Below are 20,763 nucleotides of genomic sequence, written 5' to 3'. Positions count from 1 at the left end.
TATTTTAAACAATTCACCAATTTTCAAAGTTATTATTCAAGTTCTGTGAAAGTCCTATTCAAGTTCTGTTATTATCCAAATACTGTTAAACAACCGGTATTACATGTAAAATAGGTTTTTATGTATTTTTTTCTCTCATCGTTTTAGCTAGGTATTACATATAATATCTAGATTAATCCATGAAAAAAAAACAACCTACCAATTTGCTATTAATTTTTACGAAATTGGAATTTAAATGTATTGCATTCCACTTCCGCCAATTTTCATAAATAGTTGTTTCTTTAAGCGACGTGTTATTCCAACAATCTATGCGATGAACGAGTCTGAATAGTAAACCTTTACCATATTTATTTTGTGATCACTCAGATATTAGCAGTGTTTTAAAATTAGTTGTCGGTGTTTTGGTGTTTGTCCGTGACATAATGACCACGTACGTCATTGTTTGTCCTGTGAATCTGTGATACAGGTAATTGTATAGCAAGTGTGGTTAGTGTGGTAAGAAGTTTGGTCAGCGTGGTGGTGTATTGAGTGTGGTCGTGACTCCGCCATGCTGGGCGGCGCCCCCCGCGGCCCCCCGCCCCCGCCCTCGCGCCCAATGCTCGGACTTGCACTGGCCTGCACTCTTATTGCAGGTAAATTCATTTGTGGTCGTGTAATAATGCAATTGATCTCGTACGACTCATTATAAATTTTACAGTCTACACACTGAATAAGATAATGCCTACTAGAAATGCCTTCCGTGTAGATTTGATTGAAAACCGATTTCTAGAATTCTTCTTTATTCGATGGCTGTTAAATGGGCATCCCACGGTGGTTTAAAAGATTAAGGCAATCACAATTTACCTCTAATCTAAGGACCGATTGCTTAACAGAATTTGATCAATTCATCAAATTTCTAAGTTAATATTCAAGTTCTGTGAAAGTTCTGTTCAAGTTTTGTTATTTCTAAGTGATGTGAAACAACCGGTCCATGATGAAATAATAACAGAACTTTCACAAAATTTAAATTTTAACCTTGATGAAATGGTCAAATTCTTTGGAAAAAATCGTCCTAATTGTCTTTTAAACCTGAACCAATATCCCCTTTCTACCGAATCTAATCGAATAATATATTATTTTCAGATTTTAATTATAAAATGTATATTTCTAAGGACGGGTTGTTTCACAGAATTTGAAGAATTCATCAAATATAGTTGTGACTTTTTATTATTTTTTTATTTATATAAATAAGTTAAAGAAAATGCGTTTTAATTTATAAAAAAGTCAGATGAATTGTTTGTTGTAATCTTAGTTTTTATTTAGGTATGATATTCATTGTTTGTTATAATCATGGTCATCCAAATTGACAAATTAGCCCATCAGGGAAAGGAGAACAAACGTGCGCAGAGCATGGAGGAAGTGTGTCCGTCTTTCTGTAATTTGTCAATAAACGAATCTGTCAGTATACAAGCAACTCGCATTGTAATGTCACCATTTAGTTCGCAAAAATAAAATCTGCTTTCCAATTACTAGTCCTTTTTACAATGGCGCGCAAATTTCTGACTGCGTAGAAAACTTAACTACCAATTTACTATCGATTTATACCTACAAACTTTGCCTAGTGAATCTATTTGTATTACTAACTATAGACTTTCTCTAGAGAGTCTCTTTATATTACCAACTACAGACTTTGTCTAGTGAGTCTCTTTGTATTACCAACTACAGACTTTGTCTAGTGAGTCTCTTTGTATTACCAACTACAGACTTTGTCTAGTGAGTCTCTTTGTATTAACAACTACAGATTTTGTCTAGTGAATCTCTTTGTATTACCAACTACAGACTTTGTCTAGTGAATCTCTTTGTATTGCCAACTACAGACTTTGTCTAGTAAGGCGGGTAAAGAAAACCGTGGGTTGCCGGCACTGAAACTGAACTTCCAAATCGGTTAAACAAAAGTTCGGATTTGTTTTCATAACTGAATATTTTGTTACACTATGTAATTAGACACTTTCACAAATGTGTTATAATTTACAGATTTTACTCATTTGTAGAGTCCCTATTTGATTAGAGTCTTGATTTGAAGGCGGTTTCTCTGCAAACGGCGGCCTAATTTTAGCGAACTTTACTTTTCTGATTATTTCAATGTGCGCTCTTCGGCGTTCAACGTACGTAACTAACCATTTTTTGTAATTTAACTAACAGTAGAGTTTCCAATAGGTTATAAAACTCTCTGGGTTTATCTTAAATTATTGCCTTTCATTAATTAGGTCGCTACTTATTCTTCTTTTGTTTGACCACAAATTGAGACAAATCGATTTATCGGAAGTTTGTAGTACCTACTTGTAAAGCTTTCGTTTGCCTTCTACTTTTACAACAAAAGTACATTCGGAACTAATTGATCCATTAAAAGTTTTATTTGCTATTAAAAGTTATGTTGTGCATAAAAAATTTAGCTTGAGTATTAACCTCATTTTAATAATAAAAGTTTTATTGCATGAGAATTCTTGTAACATCTTTTGTTTTATGTATTCTTATTATTAGATGTGTTCAACTGCAGGGAATTTAGTTACAAGGAGGCTATAATAACATACCTCATAATTATATTAATGTAAGCTTTTATTATTCTTCTGCATTTGTTATACTTTATAATTTATTTAACAAATTTTACTTCTTTAATAATGTTCCACAAAATTATTATATAGGTATATCTAATGTTTGTATGGGCGTATAATATGAATAAATATTATTGCCACATTAGTATTCCATAAGTTTCAAATGCTTTCATTTCAGTAAATACGTATTTTATTGTCATTCCTACATTTTAATCTAGGCCATGTTTCCCTGTTTCTTGTATTTGTTTGATTTAAGCATCCATTGTCAAGATAAAGAATCAAAACAACAATAATACTCCTGAAAAAAATTATGTTAATTTATGATTGGTTTTCATAACATCAGTTTAAGGCGATGCACTACGTCGTGTAATATTTTAAATTGAGCCGCTATCAATAACAACCCTTACGTAGATGGCGATAAGGTTTAAATTCCCGTCTGTTTTGATTTATGCAAGAAAAAAACGTGGCCAAAAAGTGCCTTTTATTTTATTTTGTGGATGTTCAGGCATAACTATTTTTTTTTTTTTCGATCATTTTATAAATAACTTAATTTGCCACATTATACAATAAAATCATAACCGAAAATGGGTTCGTTAGGAGATTTTGAACTTTAAAGCAGTTTTCAAAGGCCTTTACATTATTTTTTTCTGGGCTTATAAAAAGACTTAAAAAATACTCGATTATTTCAAAGGCCAAGATGTATACTACTCGCAGTATTTAATTAAAGCATCTGAAACTTTTCTAGGCGATCAAATTTTCAAACCAAAAACACATGATTTTGCATTACTACGTATGGCATCGCCTTAAATCTTTATTACTGGCTGTTTTATTGAAAATAATCTCTTGCTTCTGTTTAAAATATTAATATGTCTTGTTTATTTTATTTTCAGTGTGTGTATGCAGCCCCACATTGTCTACAGTTGAATTGGCTGACTACAAGTCGACCTCTCCCACTCCCTCCGTAACTGAGGGAAGCAATGCCTCCACAGCTGATGAGAGTGTGGGGAATGCGCCCCTCGTCATCCCCACGGCCGCCCCTGCCACCCCTCGTGGGCACCGCGGCGGGAAGGCCATCGGCCAGCCAGCCCCCAACCCGGCCACGGTCCTTCCTTACTTCAAAGTCTCCATAGCCTTCCCATTGGCTACCGGCAGCGACATCGGAGATGAAGGTCCATCTCTCCAGAAGGAGCTGGCCCTTAATCTTGACTACAAGAAACCTCCCCGGCCCACGGCAGAAGTCATCAAAACAACTTCTACAACACCTGCTCCTAAGGTCGAAGAAGCCGACGCTACAGAAGCAATCACAGACCCGGTGGAAGAAACTGAGACAGAATCTTCAGTGGTCCAGGAAAGTGCGATTTATTCAAACAATGCAAGTGTAGATCCGACCGTGCCAAACAGTGTAGTGGAATCCAATGTGACCATTGTCACCAATAATAATACAGTGAACGATAGTGTTGCTAAAATGGTGGAAGAGGAAACAGACGAACCAACGAAGACCAGTACAGCTAGTGTAGAAATCTCTACAGCCCGGGCTTTGCTCCTGGAGACTGGTGTCGGGCGGAGGGCTGCAGATTCTGATGTGAGCAAGAGTCAGGTGACTCTAGGATCTGGAGGTTTGGATGCGGGAGCAGTGTCGGGGATCTGCTTTGGAATCCTGGTAATCCTAGGTCTGGGCGGGGCCATCAGCCTAGTGCTGTACCGACGGAGATATCTCAACAAGCCGCAGACACTCAATGACAAGTGTTCCAACCCGGATTCCAGCGGGTACATTGATGATAGCACCATCAGAGTGAGTATTCCTTTTAATATTCATCCAGGATGTGTCTTTTAATCAGATTTTTCGTGCATCTTTATGGATAACAAAATAAAATAGAATAGACAGTATTTGTTTTTAATCTACTCTTTGTTTTTTCTTACTGTTTTTAAGCGTCAAAATGGAAAATTAATATTACTATACACAGTGTCTGGAAACTCATAGTACAAACAGGAAAATCGTGCATCTACATCTCATTTGGAGTCCATTTTGTGGTGTAATTTGAGCTTTCGTTTTCTAGTAAATCGAGTTCGAAGTTGGATTACGATACTGAAAATAAAGGTCATTAGGGGGTTAATATCAGCTGTTTATTGTCTTTAAGAAAGCCTCGAAGCTAAGACCCGGCTCCAAAAGTTTTTAACCTTTTAGTTGCCAAAACACGGAAAAAATATGAAAAGTTCTGATCGAAAAAAAAATTTGGGCTCTATTATGTTTTTTTTTTTTTTTATAGTGAATACCTCACAAGAGTCCCAACTGCTCCCGTCTGGAGCCAGTGAGACTATGGCATCCCCAATTGGGGGATGTTGTGAGGCTGAAGGTAAGTGGGGAAGGGAAAGAGGAAGGTGGGGAAGTACCTGGCTATTCAGATCTAGTCACTAAACACGGCTAAAGCCATTTGCAGCAACGTTTCAATTCTGAATGGTGGTCTTACACCAGGGCGATACTGGTAGTATCTTCCACTCTGGAACGTGCCGCAAATATACTATTTATTATTTTAATTAATTAATTGTGAAATAACACAAATTAATCAAATAAAATTTATTTGCGCACGCCGGGTTCGAACCCGCGACCTTCGGAATGGCAGTCCAATGCGTTACCACTGGACTATGCCGGCCGTCATGTGATGTAGTTCACCAGTTTTTGCTTGAACTACAAGTTTCTGGACACCGTGTATAAATCACCGACACAATCATCGACACCTCTAGATAAATTTTAAAATATCATCCTAAATGGTAGAAACCGAGTTGGAATATGTAATGATCAAGAGCTTTCAAGTCTGATTTCTATGGCCACCTTGTGGTCAATCTGTGAGAGTTTATTTGAATTATTTTACCATAGTGTCGTTCTGTATTTTCAGGAGAATTCCGAGGAGATGTACAGCTTGGACAATGACTCCTTCCTGAACTCCCTGGAGGCCATGACCATTCAGAACTACTGGACGGACAGCGTAAAGCACACCAAGTTATAATCACACGGCCCTCTAATCTCTCCTCACTGTGTACCAAATACTACCTGAACATATATGATTCATTAACCAACCAACCCAAGCATGTGCGGTTAATCTTAGAATTAAAAACCTTAGTTCATAACGATCTCATTTGAGAAATACAATGTGTGGTATTTCTACAAATATGTTTAAATCTCATTCCTTTTATTGGTTGATTCTCTATCTTAATTTACATCTGTTTACTAATGTACTTTTTATTTTATTTTTATCATAATACAAGCTTAAAGTTCCCGACATTGCCCGGGCTTTATGCAGAGTTTTTCAAAATTAGATGTAGGCAGTAATTTTGAGCGTCAAGTGTATGAAATTTCTGCTTTATCTCTCTGCAACCGGAAAAAAAAATCCTAATTTTGATTGGGTCACACTAGTAAAGCTCATATTTATGAACCCATAGTGCTAGGCTACTTACTAATTGGCGCACGTGCTCGCATAAGCAGATCTCGCACATTCAATTGACATGGGTTCCATTCCCAAAAACAGATTTATTTTTTCAAGTACAAACTTACATTCGTATGAAACCGGTTGTAAAGGGTTAAGAGATTGGAAAGGGGATGGGGTGGTTTTCAGAAACCTCATGTTGACAGTGACCTTCCTCTTTTGAAGGTCAAGTGTGCGAAATTTCATCATTCTCCGAATAAAACTGTAGATTCCATTAAAAACAACACCATTCTTTATTTTTGTCACAATATTGTCACGGGAAAGCAATGCTAGTATAGCAGCCAAAAAAAAAATGTTTTGTGAGTAAAACAAACTGTTACAGTTACAAAAATAGACACATTAAAGCAAACTGATCACAAAATTTAAAAAAAAATCTTTGCATCAAATTTAGTGCTGATACATTGAAGAAGGACTGTACCAAGATTGATTAACGCATCAAAATGGATCTTATAGAATGGTATGTAAAAAGTATATATCTGGTAGAGATCTTTACAACAGTATTTCTTTCCTGTGACAATATGTTATGCGAGTACACATTTTGCTAATTAATTCTAAATTTCATTATCATTGTGATGTTTCTTAAACTTTGAGGTTCTCTTTTGCCTACTTAATTTTCATATGCAAGGTGACTGGTACGGTTTTTAGTTTTAGTCATCTGTATAAATGTACCCTTCTCTTAAAATTGTACTTAAAATAGTACAAAAGTTGTGTATACCTACATGCAATATGAATTTACTATATTATAAATATGAAATGACATGTTGTATTTAAGTGTTAGTTTACGACATGTATCACATTTTGCATGCTAACAATATTCAAAATAAAAAAATATTTAAAAAATTGAAATGCTTTCTGCATTCAATCATTATTAAGTAAGGTCATATCGTTGGTTGATTTTATGTTATATTTAATATCTAATTGATATTGCACTTTTATTGAAAAAAGTTTCCTACATATTTATTATAATGTAAATTTTTTATCCTTTAATTTTTCCAAGTAAAAACATCACATTATTAATGTTTATTATTTTGTTGGCTCCATGATGCAAATGTTCCGGAGAAATTTTGAAAGCCAATCATAACAAAATAATAAGATTTATTTCAAGATGCAAAAATTGAGTAAAAAGTGTATGCGATGCATGTATAAACACATCCTTAGACTGAGATATGATTTTCAATTTTCCTATTATTTTTAATTTTATTCCAGTGTTTAAAAATGCAATTTATTGTAACCGTCCATAATAGTTTTAATTTTTGTATCATTTAATATAGTTTTATTTTTAATGTTATTTATCTATCAATAATTTTATTGTTTATTTTTTAAAACAAATATATTGTTTCCCGAAACAATTTCATTAGAGATTTGATTAAACATTTTATTTACTGACTTTTGCTTGTTTTAGAAAATGTTTTACTTTGGTAAAGTGGCGGCTCGTGACTTTTGAGTGTACTAAAGTGCTAATAATACAAAAAATGGCATTATTTACGTTGTTGTACCTGAAAACGATTTTTTTTTTTTTGTAAATTCAATCTTTTGTATGAAGATTTTCAGGAAATCCGAGCGGCACACGTCCAAACTGAAATTTCAGGAAATTCTTCATACAAAAAATCGAATTTTCAACAAAAATAATAAAATCGTTTTTAGCTACAACAACATCAATAATGCCATTTTTTGTAATGTCAGCACTCTAGTACACCTAAAATTCTCGAGCCGACACTGCTTGGTATGATAACATTACATTGTAGTGCTCATTCATCCCTTTTTTAATGGCTTTAATGCCCTTTTAAGAATGCTGCCAACAAGTACATAAAAATTTAATAAATTTGTATAATATTTTTAACAAAACAAAAAATTCATTAAATAGTTTTAAAAAAATCATGTTGCAGATAAATTCATATCCATTATTTCATGTTAAAAGTGAAACCGACCCTGTTCCCATGGACATTGTCGGCGTTTTGGCTGGGCAACATTTCAAGAACTCATTTCAGCCATAAAGGGGGGTTATTACTGGACACTCATTTAAAAAGTTTTTTTTATCAAAATATTGTACAGCGTGTTTAGGGAAGTACTTGACTTACTTTAACCAGTAATTGTTGACATTATTTGGAGTAAAAATGTTAATGAAATTTTGATATCCGGTGACATTTTTTTTTTAAATTTAAAACAAAAAAGTTAGGATCGGAGTGAGGGGTTGGTCAGTTACTAGGCTGAGTGATCAGTGACGACATGTAGAAGTATTTTTATTTAGGTTTTGGAAAAAAAAAAAAAACACAAAAAGTCTATGATATTTCATTTACTTTTTTACTCCAAATAATGTCAGGAATCACTGGTTAAAGCAAGTCAAGTATGACCCTTGACACTGTGTATAATAATATCACATATTTCAAATATATTATGTTGTCATAAGATATTATTTAACGAGGTAGCTACTTACTGTAAAATATCATAATTTAACTCAAAAAAGGTACAGATACCCTCTTAATATGCACACAATATTTCAAAAACACTCTGTATCACTTTAATTACAACAAGGAACAATTATGTCAGTCACCAGAGAAGTAAATAATGCATTTTAATAATATCATTTAGATTAAAATTTTATGAATTCTCCTTCCTTTTGTCCACTTTGCGGCCATCTTGAATGTTCATAGAATAATATTTACTATCGATGTGACATGTATTATTAGTTTAGTTTTTTAATTAAACCTAAAAAAAAAATAGCCTGAAAATCTTTTCATATGTCACAAACATGGCATGAACAAAAGATGTTAAATTATTTTTGTATTAATTCAAATAAAATAGCCGTTTAAATGCATTTTTTTTATTCTCCGGTTATTGAATTGTTCCTCCTTGTAATACTGATAACAAGTGGTTTTTTTTAAATAATTTGTGCGTAGGATGGAGAGAGTTTAAGGATGTTTACCTAAAAAAAATTCTTAAAAAGAAGAACATCATATTTTTTATCGTAAGCTAACATTAAAGTAAATCAGCTAAATGTTTTCAAAGGTTGCTTAGTGATCCTTAGTTATATTTTTGGATTATTTTTATTTCTAATAGCAGAAGTCTCTCTCTACTTACACACATATTTTTAAAGGGATGATTTTAGTATGATCAATTGTGATTTTACTCCAGTATTTGTTAAAGATCACTTTGAATCCGATTTAAATATAATATCAGAGAAGTACATATATGAATGTGCTGAATTTAATTAAAACAGAATTAGAAATGTGAATTTGACATTTGTGTCTGTATTGTAATGTAATTGACATAATAACTTTATTTTGAACCTACTTATCACATTATTCTTCCACTTATCACAAATGGTGAGTAAATAGATTGTCATGTGCCAAATTGCGCATCACTAAAAGGGTCCTTAAATAATTAACAAAAGTAGATTTCCGAAGCTAATAATTTTTTACCTTAGAACACATATATGTATGTACTAGCTGAGAATGGTAAAAAAATCAATAGATCGAGTTGTTCAATGTCGAGAAGATGGATTTTGGATAGTAGCAGATATATCACCCTAGCTTTTTCCAAACAGATTTTTAGACTAAACACTATTTTTGCTATTGCAGTCGTTTGAAAAATATATCCCTAAAATTTAGCTTCATTTAAATAAGAGATTTTATCTATTAGTGAAAATTACTCTAGCTTTCTGAAAGTGGTCTGCCGTGACTTTTCCGATTTATGCAATTTTACTTTCATATTTAGGATCAGTATTTTTATTGTATATACAAAAGTTTTCAAAAATACAGCCACCTCTAGTCTGGAGCCCCAAATTACTTGAAAAATTGAGGGATTCCGATGGAAGATGGTCTGAAGAACTACTGATCCCTTAATTGGGAATCACGCCAAACACATGCCCAACATTTGGACGTGGTCGACATTTGTTACATGAGAATTGGTAGTTTCTACGACTTGTTCTTGAGTTGAACAGCTCGGCTGTCGAATCATTTTCCGGCCTCTGTGTTTTCTCCTTCCTCTTCAAGACTCATGTTCACTCCTTCCTCTCTTCAAACAGACACTACACACAATATTGCCAAAGATGACATAGACGCTGAAGGAAATTATTTTCCTCAGGGTCTCATGTGTGGAGTAAATATTAAAAAAAAAAAATTTATGCCTAAAATCACGAAATACGATCACGGCACACCCCCGCATACCTACGATTAATCAAGTTTTCAGTGTGAAATAAAATTCATCTTGCATCTCGTTTGAAATATTTCCCCTTTGATCAAATGATCAAATATAAAAATGTATAGCACGAAGAATTTAAACAAATATCTAGATAATATACAATTTGTATGTTTTAAGGGTGTACTTTTAAACACTACAGATGTATGTAAATAAGCACTAATGTTTTTTTTTTTGCATTCACACTCAATCACTTATTTAATCATTTTAAACAGAGTAAGTAAGCATTTTTAAACTTTATGGATCTTACCAAAAGAGACGTAATGAATTCAGAATTAAATGCGTGTCGTAGAATTTATTTTATTAAAATAATTCTTTTGGAAACAAATCAGTTATAGTGTTAGAGCTAAGAGTACATATTTTTGTCGAGAGTAATACATATTTTCATTATAAATTATACATGTGATAGTACTTAGTCTGTGATTGATTGTATTAAAATATTGTTCTTTAATCTTTTTGACTAGTGCAATATTTGTTTCGTCAATTTCTGATGGATTAAAAAAGAATAATTATGTACTTTTATTTGTAAAGATTATTTTTACAAAAAAAATTTATTATGAATGTTTTTAAATATAGTTTTGTGCATTTCTTTTTACCGCAGAACCTAAAATAAATTTGTTAATATTTTGCCATATCTATTAAGTTTTGTGTTGAGTTGTATTTTTTAAATGTTTTTTTTCAGTGAGATTCGTAAAAACATTTGAATTAATTTTGTAAAACATTTAATTTTTTTTGTTGATTCATAACAAATTTAATATTACTATTACATATTATCTTGCCAGCAATATTAATTTCTTCTCAGTAATCAAATATCCGACTTGTATTAAATCCCTCTACAATTTTTTTTTTCCTAAAGCAATTGTATTCCAATGCATATAATGTATTATTATATTGTGTAAACATATCTTTTTATTTGAAGAAAATGTTATAGTCTATTTTTAGGCATAAATAAAATAAATAGTTTGAATTAACAGTATAATATGTATGTAATATAATATTATTTTTCGTAATTAATAAAGCATCACGAAATAATAATATTAAAACATTTGTTTTATTTATTGTTTTAATTTAAGTACTATTTTTACAAGGTAAGTAAACACTCAACAAAAAATGCTGGAATTTATTTACGCACCATGTTCACACTCGTACCGCGAAACTTTGGAGGTGGTTATTCATTATAATCTTTTATAAACAAAGCAATTATAATAACCAAAACATAAAAATTTACGATAAAAATTATTTAGTGTAATTGTAGCTTTACTTTTGCGAGTAATGCATGTGTTTGGATAACAAAATGGCCACCCTCATATTTCAAATCTTAAATAGAACAGCTGACCGAGTGGGAATAAATAATAATTATAAAGGTGTGTTTATACGTTTAACACCTCCTGCGTTTTAGGGTCATATATGAATGGGGGTCTATATTTTATAAAAGTGTTTTTAATTTTTTTGATGTTAGAAAGAGAAATAATAATTCTTTCCAGTTTGCCTCAAATATTTTTACTGGAATCCATTAATAAAATCCTAAAAATAGCCAAAATGAATATTTCATGTGCGGTAATTCTAACAATCGGTTGAAAATTAAAAATTATTTTTTATTATATAAACGAGATGAATGTGTACAGTTTTCTAACAAATTCCCCAAACAAAACGAACTTGTTTTCGAAATACCGAATTCTTTTAATTTTTCTATGGTTGGCAACGTTTGATATTAAAATTTTATTTTGTAGAAATAGTATATGTTTATTTTAAATGCGTACACTGGAACCATAATTTTATCAAGCGTCTAAAAGAGTTTTTTTTTTAAGGAAAATTAAGAAATAAGATGTTTACAGCGCATTTGAAATACACAGAAAACATTGCAAACTGTACAAAAGTGATGAAAGTACTGACGGTATGAGTGTAGAACACGGTATACAAGCAATACTTATCATCGAAGCTCATCTATCTCCCATTTATGTAGACACAAAAGTTTTAGTTGAGGTTTTTACTGAAGACATGATACTGAATTTATTGTTTAGACACGAGTGGTTGCACTATTGGTTGGCATAATGGGTGTCAGTGGAAAGTGTCAATTACCAGATATTGTGTGTATGTATATCTACATTACTTTCAAAATGAACATTTGCAAAAAGGATTAAACGAAAAAAGACTTGGATTGGTGTTTTTCAAACTGTGTTCATGAAACCTATTTCACCAGACTCGACCTCAACAACACCACGGCAGCGGTGAAAGACCCCAAGGGGGCGGTGGAGAACCCCAAGGGGGAAATGAAGGTCAGAGTAATTTAAAAAAATACAATTTCTTGATGAATTAAAATAAGCAGAAGGTTTAAAACATAATAAACATTTCCGAGTTACAAGTAATCTCGGAATCTTGAAAATTAACCCACTATTCTATCAATTATCCAGTTTCCTCACCACTTAGGATTCTTGCTGCAGAGTCTCCATCTTCGTGTCATCTGTTTCTGTACTTCATCACCTGTTGCTGTACTTCATTTTATTTAACTCAATTTTTAATTTATTTTTGTAATATTTATATTTTTTTGTAATACCTGCATCAATTGTAAAGCGCCCCTGAGGTGATATCTCACAAAAGCGGTGCTATACAAATTTTCCAATAAATAAATAAAAATTATAAGTGGAAAATGTGACTTGTACAATGATGTAGGACTAAACTAGTAGAGAATCGAACCAGTAACTACAACACTACAAACCGGTTGTAGTGATGTTTGAAAACATCATATATAAGTATTTTGTAATAAAAAACAAGATTTTTCAGTAATCATACATACCTAGTGCATTATTTTTCAAATATATATCTTTATTTATTTATTACATTACATTAGATAAATGTATTTAGCAAAAATACTTTAATAATAATAAAAATACTTTAATACTTTCTGACGTACTGCTCCTACACAAAATTATACATGCATCAGTTGATACACCAAACATTTCATCCCAAATTAACATCAATATTCCATCAAGAAAATCAACAAGGAGGATGAACGACATTTTCTATATTAAAGCCTACCACACAAATACAGGATATTTTTCCCCTGTACCGCGAACATTAAGAAATTATAACATTAAACATGGCTCTAATAATGTAATAGACATTTTTAATGACCAATTTAAACACTTCAAAAAAAATGTATTACCTTTAATCATATTAAGCTGATATTGTGATGAAACCCTCTATTTAATGAGAAGCAACATTGTACCTACCTAATCAGTGTCTCACCAGTACAACTGTGACAATAACAAATCGTTTATGAACATATTTGTATTTACCTTTTACCCATTCTTATTTGTTATTTACTTCAGCATATTTAGCTTATTCATTTTGTTGTTATTATGTATTTAAACATCCATGTATGTAAATTCTTGGGCACCATGCCTGTTTTATGTACTTAAATAAAAAAATAAATAAATAAATAAAAAATAAAAAATGACAAGATGATAATACATATTGCAATTACTGTATAAGTATATTAAAATAACTATGTACAAGTTTTATTATGAATTGTAGGTAGATATTAGTTCCTAGATAGGCAGATTTCCCGTTTTAAGGAAACAAATGCTGTTAAAATTGCTAAAAAATTATTTTGTAAAATTAAAGTGTTTTTTTTTTAATCCAAATTGAATAATGTAAAATGTTAAGTGACATTATTTGATAGTTTTTCAAACTCCACCCTCCCCAAGCCAATCAACCATTTAGTTATTATTGAACCGATGAAGGATATTTTGCATGTTTGAATATTTAATTCTTGGGGGATTTTATTATATAATTTCGGTCCAAGATAAGTATACGACTTTTGATACTTTGCCGTATTGCTCACGATATTGGACCACGAATTTCAATTTTAGTTTCGGTAATAAATGAATGCAAATCTTGGAAACGGAAATTAATCCACTTCCTGATATCCGATCGACCTGAAACTCGGCAGAATGCATTATCATCGTTGTCGATGAAAATGCATTCTACCAACTTTTTGTTGGAATCACATACAACACGTTTACGTTGGAAACACTCGGACATTTCTCTGAAATCAGATTACATTACAGTCGAACTTGGTTATAACGATCACGGCAATAGTGAGTTCACTGCTATCATGAGCAATTACAAAACAATATTTTAGTTCAGGTTAATCTTCATATAATTGTTGACTGTTATAACGAGGTAGATTCACTGATATGCCGAGGAAATAATTTTGTCAACACAATATCTGAATACATAAATGGGTTTCAAAATGAGGTCTGAAAATATAGTTGAGATTTATTCAAGCATTATTCTCAAAGTAAGTAGTGACAAACAAAGGGGCGGGAATTTCCTATCCCGTTAGGGATGGATTCATATTTTTATGACACTACCTATGTAAGATTGTCGGCTATTTGAACCATTGCTATCCATCGGGCACAATGTAAATTTCTTATAAAATCAACAAAGTATGTAATAGGAAATTTGAGCTTCATAAATTGGTTCCCTTTTTACGTCTTCTTTTGTTTTACAACTCATCGTCAATTTTGTTTTAAAAACCTAGTTACGAGTACCTACATCCCTGCACGGGATAAATTCATAATAGTGATCATAAATATACCACATAGTGATGCACAAGTTTTTCAGCAGAGGGGCCGCTTTGCCTATTTTTGCCCACAACCTAAAGCGGATTACTTTTTGTTGTCGTTGAGGGGGAGGGGGTTGACAGCGAAATTCAAGAGTTAAGGTTTCTGTTGAATTTTATGTTATGTAAACCGGTTCTTCAAATTTCGTTCCATTTAGGAAATGCAGCGTAAATTAACCAAAACTCTATAAAAAAATATTCTCAGCCAGGGTTTTCAAGAATTACCCCAAACATTTAGATTTTTCTCTACAGCCAAATGGGACTGCCGGATGTGCATCACAGGTTTGTGACAAGTAAATTTTTACAGCCGAAAACCAAAACAATCCCGCACACAGCATGCACAAAATAGTGATAAAAAGATAGACAATTTAGTGATATTTTTCTTGGAAGCCTTGAACCAGGTAGTTATAATGCATTGATTGTTTTGAAGAGGAAATTGGAGTAGAGCATGAAAGCGAAATCTTGAAAACAATAACAGTTATAACCTTACGCTCGTAACGGCAGCCCGTCCCACGGTACTGTCTTCGCGCTCTCGTTACTCCGCAACGTAACACTTTCATGACGGTAGAAGAGTTGTTAAGTACGCTAAAAAATGAAGTTCAAAAAATACAAACCGTTAAAGACTCGAAAACCAAAACTAATATCGAAAAAATTATCATTGATCTTGACAATGAAGTGAAATCTGAAATATTAAAAATGCAACAACAAATAATTCAACTACAAGACAAACTTATCGAAAAAAACGACCAACTGGTGGGAAACTTTGAAAAAATAATGAAAAGCGCAACAACACCATCCTATGCACAGGTATTATCAACAACCAAAGTCACTCCTCGAGAAGAAGAGAGATTCTCAATCATCATTTCGTCGACCAAAAATAATGCTAAAGCAGAAGAAATTGAAAAGATAATAAAAAAAGAAATAAATTTAAGTAACATAAAGATAGGAATAAATGGTTTGAGAAAAACAAAAGAAGAAAAAATAATAATATCATGCCCAAAAAAGGAATATGCAAATACCTTAACCGCCGAAATAAAAAAACTGAATACCGATTTGGTGGTAAACGAAATTCAAAAGAAAAGACCAAAAATAATAATAAAAGGATTAAAATCCAATCTTACTGAAGACGAAATAGTTTGCGGAAAAATTACCCAGAACGAAGGAATTGAAGATGTTTACAAGGAAAGTGAAGACAACAAAATCACACTTATAACGGAGATAAAAAACACAAGCATAAACGAAAAGCCGCGCCAATTCACTAGCTACATCATGGAAACCAGTGGCAAAATGCGAAAAAGTCTCCTTGCACTCGGTAAACTAAATATACAGTTTCAACGAGTGAAAATTGAAGATTGCGATCCATTAACTCAATGTTTTCATTGCTGTATGTTCATGCATACGGCTAAAAGATGCCTACACCGAACCAGCCCTCCAATTTGCCCACACTGTATGGGCGATCACATCCTTTCAAAATGTCCGGGAAGAGAAAAAACAGTACCAGCATGTGTAAACTGCAACAGACAAAATTCTAAATATGGAGAAAAAAACACCACGGACCACGCAGCCAACAGTATTAGGTGCAACTATAGAAACAAAATGCTGAAAATTGCGAGGGATCGCATCGATTACGACTAATGATGCATATTATTAATCACAAATCTAACGAAAACCTAAATAATATGCACAATATTTCAAAAAAATATTACGAAAAGCCCGCCCGCAAAGTGTTAACACGCAGTGATGATATACAAGCTAACACATGTAGTCAGAGGCGGATTAACTGTTGAGAGCGCCCTAGGCAAGCACCTCATCGGCGCCCCTCTAGCGACCACATATTATAAATTTTAACAAGTACCTAAAGTAGCCGAATTTGTAGTTAGGTGGGTTTTACGTGAAAATAAAAATTTCGTGGTAGGGAGGGGGGTGGCTAGAGAATTTCAAGAAAATAAAATTTGTCCCGAAAAAAAAAATTCATGGGGGGGGGGGGGGGTGGCTAGAGAATTGTTTAAAATTTATGTTTTTACGTGAAAATTATGTTTTTAACTTGACTCTGAAGTAGCCCGACCAGTCGCCTTTTAGATTTTTTCAGCGCCGCTTCTCGTTCTGAGTAGCCTAAATGGCGATATATCGCCCTCGTTGGCAACACTGCCAGCTATCTTTTTTTTACATACCAAGTTTCATCACAATCGGTTCAGTAGTTTTTTTGCATGAAGAAGTAACATATACCTATACAAACACACACATATACACTTTCGCAGTTATAATATTAATAGGGATAATTAATAAAACATAAAAAAATTAAATGATCAATTATTTATGTAAAGGAATAAGTACTCACTAATAAGTACCTACCTAGAAATGCCTAGGATCCCTTTGTGTTTAAATTACGAATTTTATTTTATGCACTTTTCAAATGTCACTTATGTGTTGTCTTGGTTACACTTAAACAGCATTTATTTATGAACAGCATTGTGTACTCGCTATGTGGCTGACTGAGTGACTAATAAAAATAATGTAATTTTTTAATATAAAAAGGGACGACAAATAAACTTTAAATGTCGTTTCTTTGTACTTCAGAGCAACGCATTGTTTTATTTGTCTTATAAAACGATATTTTTAGTGAAGAAAAATGGAAAAGTTACGATTCACATTTACAGTGTTAGCAGCATTGGGTGGAAAAACCGGTGTGAACTGCATAACTTCAATCGAGTCACCCGATTAACATTTATTTGATATTCCTGATGATTTGAAACTTGCAAGAAAACACACCGCCATAACAACTACGGACGTTTTTACTAAAATTCAGAATTCTCTAAAGAAAAAACATCAAACACGTAAAATATTTATTAACCGGTATTTCAATGGAAGATGCTCCAAGGAACTAGCATCATTGATCCCCTCGGCACCGGTGCATAGTCGGGAAACACACCAAACGCGCGCCCAACATATGTACACGGTTGACATTTGTCATGTGACAAATGTCAAACGGGTTGCTTCTACGACTCGTTATTGTGTTCAACAGCTCGGCTGTGGAACGATTTGCCGGGCTCTGTGTTTCCTCCTTCCTACAACATGGGTCTCTTCAAGACCCACGTTCACTCCTTCCTCTCCTCAAAAAGACCCTCCACACAGCATCTTCAAAAATGACAGGGGCCCTGAGGGAAATTATTTTCCTCAGAGCCTCTTGTATTGGGTTAATGTAAAAAAAATATAGGAATTACCTTAACTTTTGAGTTTTAACTTTAAGTTTTAATTTTAACTAAATTTGAGGAAAATTTACTTAGATGAAGGTGGGAATTTACAATTTGGTGAACAATACCTGGACGAAATTAAACATGATACGAGACTTTCTGAAAATAATAATAGTAAGGGTAGTGAAAATAAAAATCTAGGAAAAACAGCAGAAAGATCTTTACTCGAAAAGTTTTCAGGAAAAACATCAAGTGTTAACCAATGGATCAATGATTTATTTATTTATTGTTTGAAACACTTACAGAGTGTTGACTTATTAAATTATTACATTAATAATTACATTGCTTTCTGTGGTGGTAGTAGGAGATTTTCAAACATTGTTGGGTTATTCGTAACTCGGGAATGTTTGTCTTTCTTTTTAAAAAAAAAAAAAAAATAAAATAAATAAATAAAAAATAAAAAAAATATTATTGCGTGGGAATGTGCACAGATATTAACACTCCAATTAAAAATGTTCACAGCATGCGTAAACAAGGTTCAGTTGTTACTAGGCGAAGATGCTAGTAGTGAGAAAAAACAGAAATAATAATAATCAAAAAGAAATATAAAACATGAATATAAAACACGAATATAAAACATGAAATATAAAATATAGTGAGTGTACAGAGAAAGATGAGGAAGAAAAAAAGGAGAATAATAAAGCTAATAACTGTTATTAACAAATTATAACTGTTCTCCATGACATATTATGGTAGAAGATTGTTAATTTGTTTTTTAAAATGTGCGAGACTGTTTGCGAATATATTTATAAGGTCGCATTCAACTGTGTTGTACAGACGACACATTCGAGACAGTGGATTGAAGTATGCAATATTGTTATTAATTATTTCAATATGGAATATATTTTGACTCCTTAAATTAGGTATGTCTATTAGGAACTTTAATATGTATTTATTTTTCTTACCTTACTTGACATTTCTTTGTACATATAATGTATAATAGAAAATAGTATATAATAACATAATATAAAATAACAAATTGTATGTAATAACATAATAAGAAAACAAGAAGTGAAAACCCACTAAGGCACTGCCTGAGTGTGGGTAATATTAAAACAAAATATTATATTTCCAAGTACCCAAAGTATAAAATAGACTTAAAAAAACATAGTATAAAAAGTTAGTATTACAAAGGTAGAATAAGTGAAAAAGGGATTTTTCAGCTATTATAAAAATATGACAGACAGAAAACAGACAGATTTTGAGTTTTTTTTTTTTTTTTTAGTTATAAAAAATAAATAAACAGAAAACATATTGTACTACAGTATAGAAAGTTACAGAAAGTGAAAAAAATTTATCTTCATATATTCTCTTACTCAATGAAAAATCTGCATTTTGATTTTGATTAAATCCATTAATTGCAATGTATTCTTGTGTTTCGTTATTGATATCCCACTTGACTGGGTCATATCCCACGATAAACAGTCTATTTTGCGACTGCCTCACAACTTCTACGGCTGACGGAGTAGGCAGCATGGACAAATCGTGTTGTTTAGAACTAGTAGGAATTTCACATTGAATAGACTCGGTAGAAGACGCACTGTGAATTGCGTTAGAAAATTCCGAATCATCACTTTTTAATTTAGAAAAAAATGTCTCAATATGTTTCGTATGCTTTATAATATTTTGATTTTTTTCTTCTTTTTCCTTAGCCTTCCTTTTATAAGCTGCACCACTAGGTTTCTTCTTCAATTCACTCATTATTTGGGTAATGAACTAAAACGCAATGTACTAATTAATTCACACAAATACCGCTGCGAGTACGTAATCAATAGAAGCGCGCGTAACCGGCGACATCCAAGCTGAAAGTGATGAGTGTGACTGTCACCCCGTCATCCGTTCGGAAGTCCGGTGCCGGCCGCTTAGCCCCTGCCCCCGCTGCGCCCTTTGCCCTGCAATCTAGCAACGCCCGCGAACGAATCCACGAGCGAGCGGTCTTCTATTAAAAAATCATGCGATGGAGGCATGGAGGAATAATCAAGAAGGCGAGTATGCTTTGGAAGCTCTGCATCTCTACAGAAGTAAATAATCTTTTATATTGTGTAAGCAGGTGCATACTTACTTACAAAATTAAGTTTATATATATATATTTTTTTTAATTCTAGGGGCGCCCGCCGGCGCCCCTTTGTAACTGGCGCCCCTAGGCACGTGCCTACTTTGCCTTAGGGTTAATCCGCCACTGCATGTAGTATTATAATTAAAAATGTGAAGTGTATTCCCAGCGCCAACATTATTGTTAATTTTATTACTACCTCAAAATGAACGACTTTATAATAAACGCAATAGATAATTCATATAAAATAGACGAAAGGATTTTTGACACGGTAAATAATACAAACGATTTTATAGATATAAAACCTACAGCCAGCCTAATAATAATACACATGAACGTTAGATCTTTGGAAAAAAATTTCGAAGAATTTCTAATAACTATTAAACAATTAAATAGACTTGACTGTATAATATTATCAGAAACGCATTCATCGAGTGAAATTAATTATAATATACCGGGCTACTCGTACTATGCAACAAAATATAAAATTAACAGAAATAGCGGCGTCGCCATATTTGTATCAAATATTTACGCTGTCACAAGTGTAAATGAAATAATGGTG

The 20,763-nt window shown here is 32.7% G+C and overlaps 1 protein-coding gene across 1 annotated transcript in view; it reads left to right on the top strand.

Moving 5' to 3' along the window:
* The window catches only part of LOC149425353 (uncharacterized), a 149,311-nt gene extending 140,085 nt beyond the window's left edge, over positions 1-9,226 (top strand). Inside the window, exons 3-4 of the mRNA XM_089650567.1 lie at positions 3,482-4,383; positions 5,486-9,226. Of these exons, the coding sequence (XP_089506693.1) occupies positions 3,482-4,383; positions 5,486-5,596 (1,013 nt within the window). The 3' untranslated portion in view covers positions 5,597-9,226. The remainder of the gene's footprint in view (positions 1-3,481; positions 4,384-5,485) is intronic.
* The last annotated feature ends 11,537 nt before the right edge of the window (positions 9,227-20,763 follow it).

This window comes from Hesperophylax consimilis, chromosome 3, assembly GCF_061612785.1.
Source record: "Hesperophylax consimilis isolate HC1 chromosome 3, BYU_Hcon_1.0, whole genome shotgun sequence".
NCBI classification, from domain to species: Eukaryota; Metazoa; Arthropoda; class Insecta; order Trichoptera; family Limnephilidae; genus Hesperophylax; species Hesperophylax consimilis.
The sequence above is the reverse complement of the archived record's forward strand: the minus strand, read 5'-3'. Positions and strand labels throughout refer to the sequence as shown.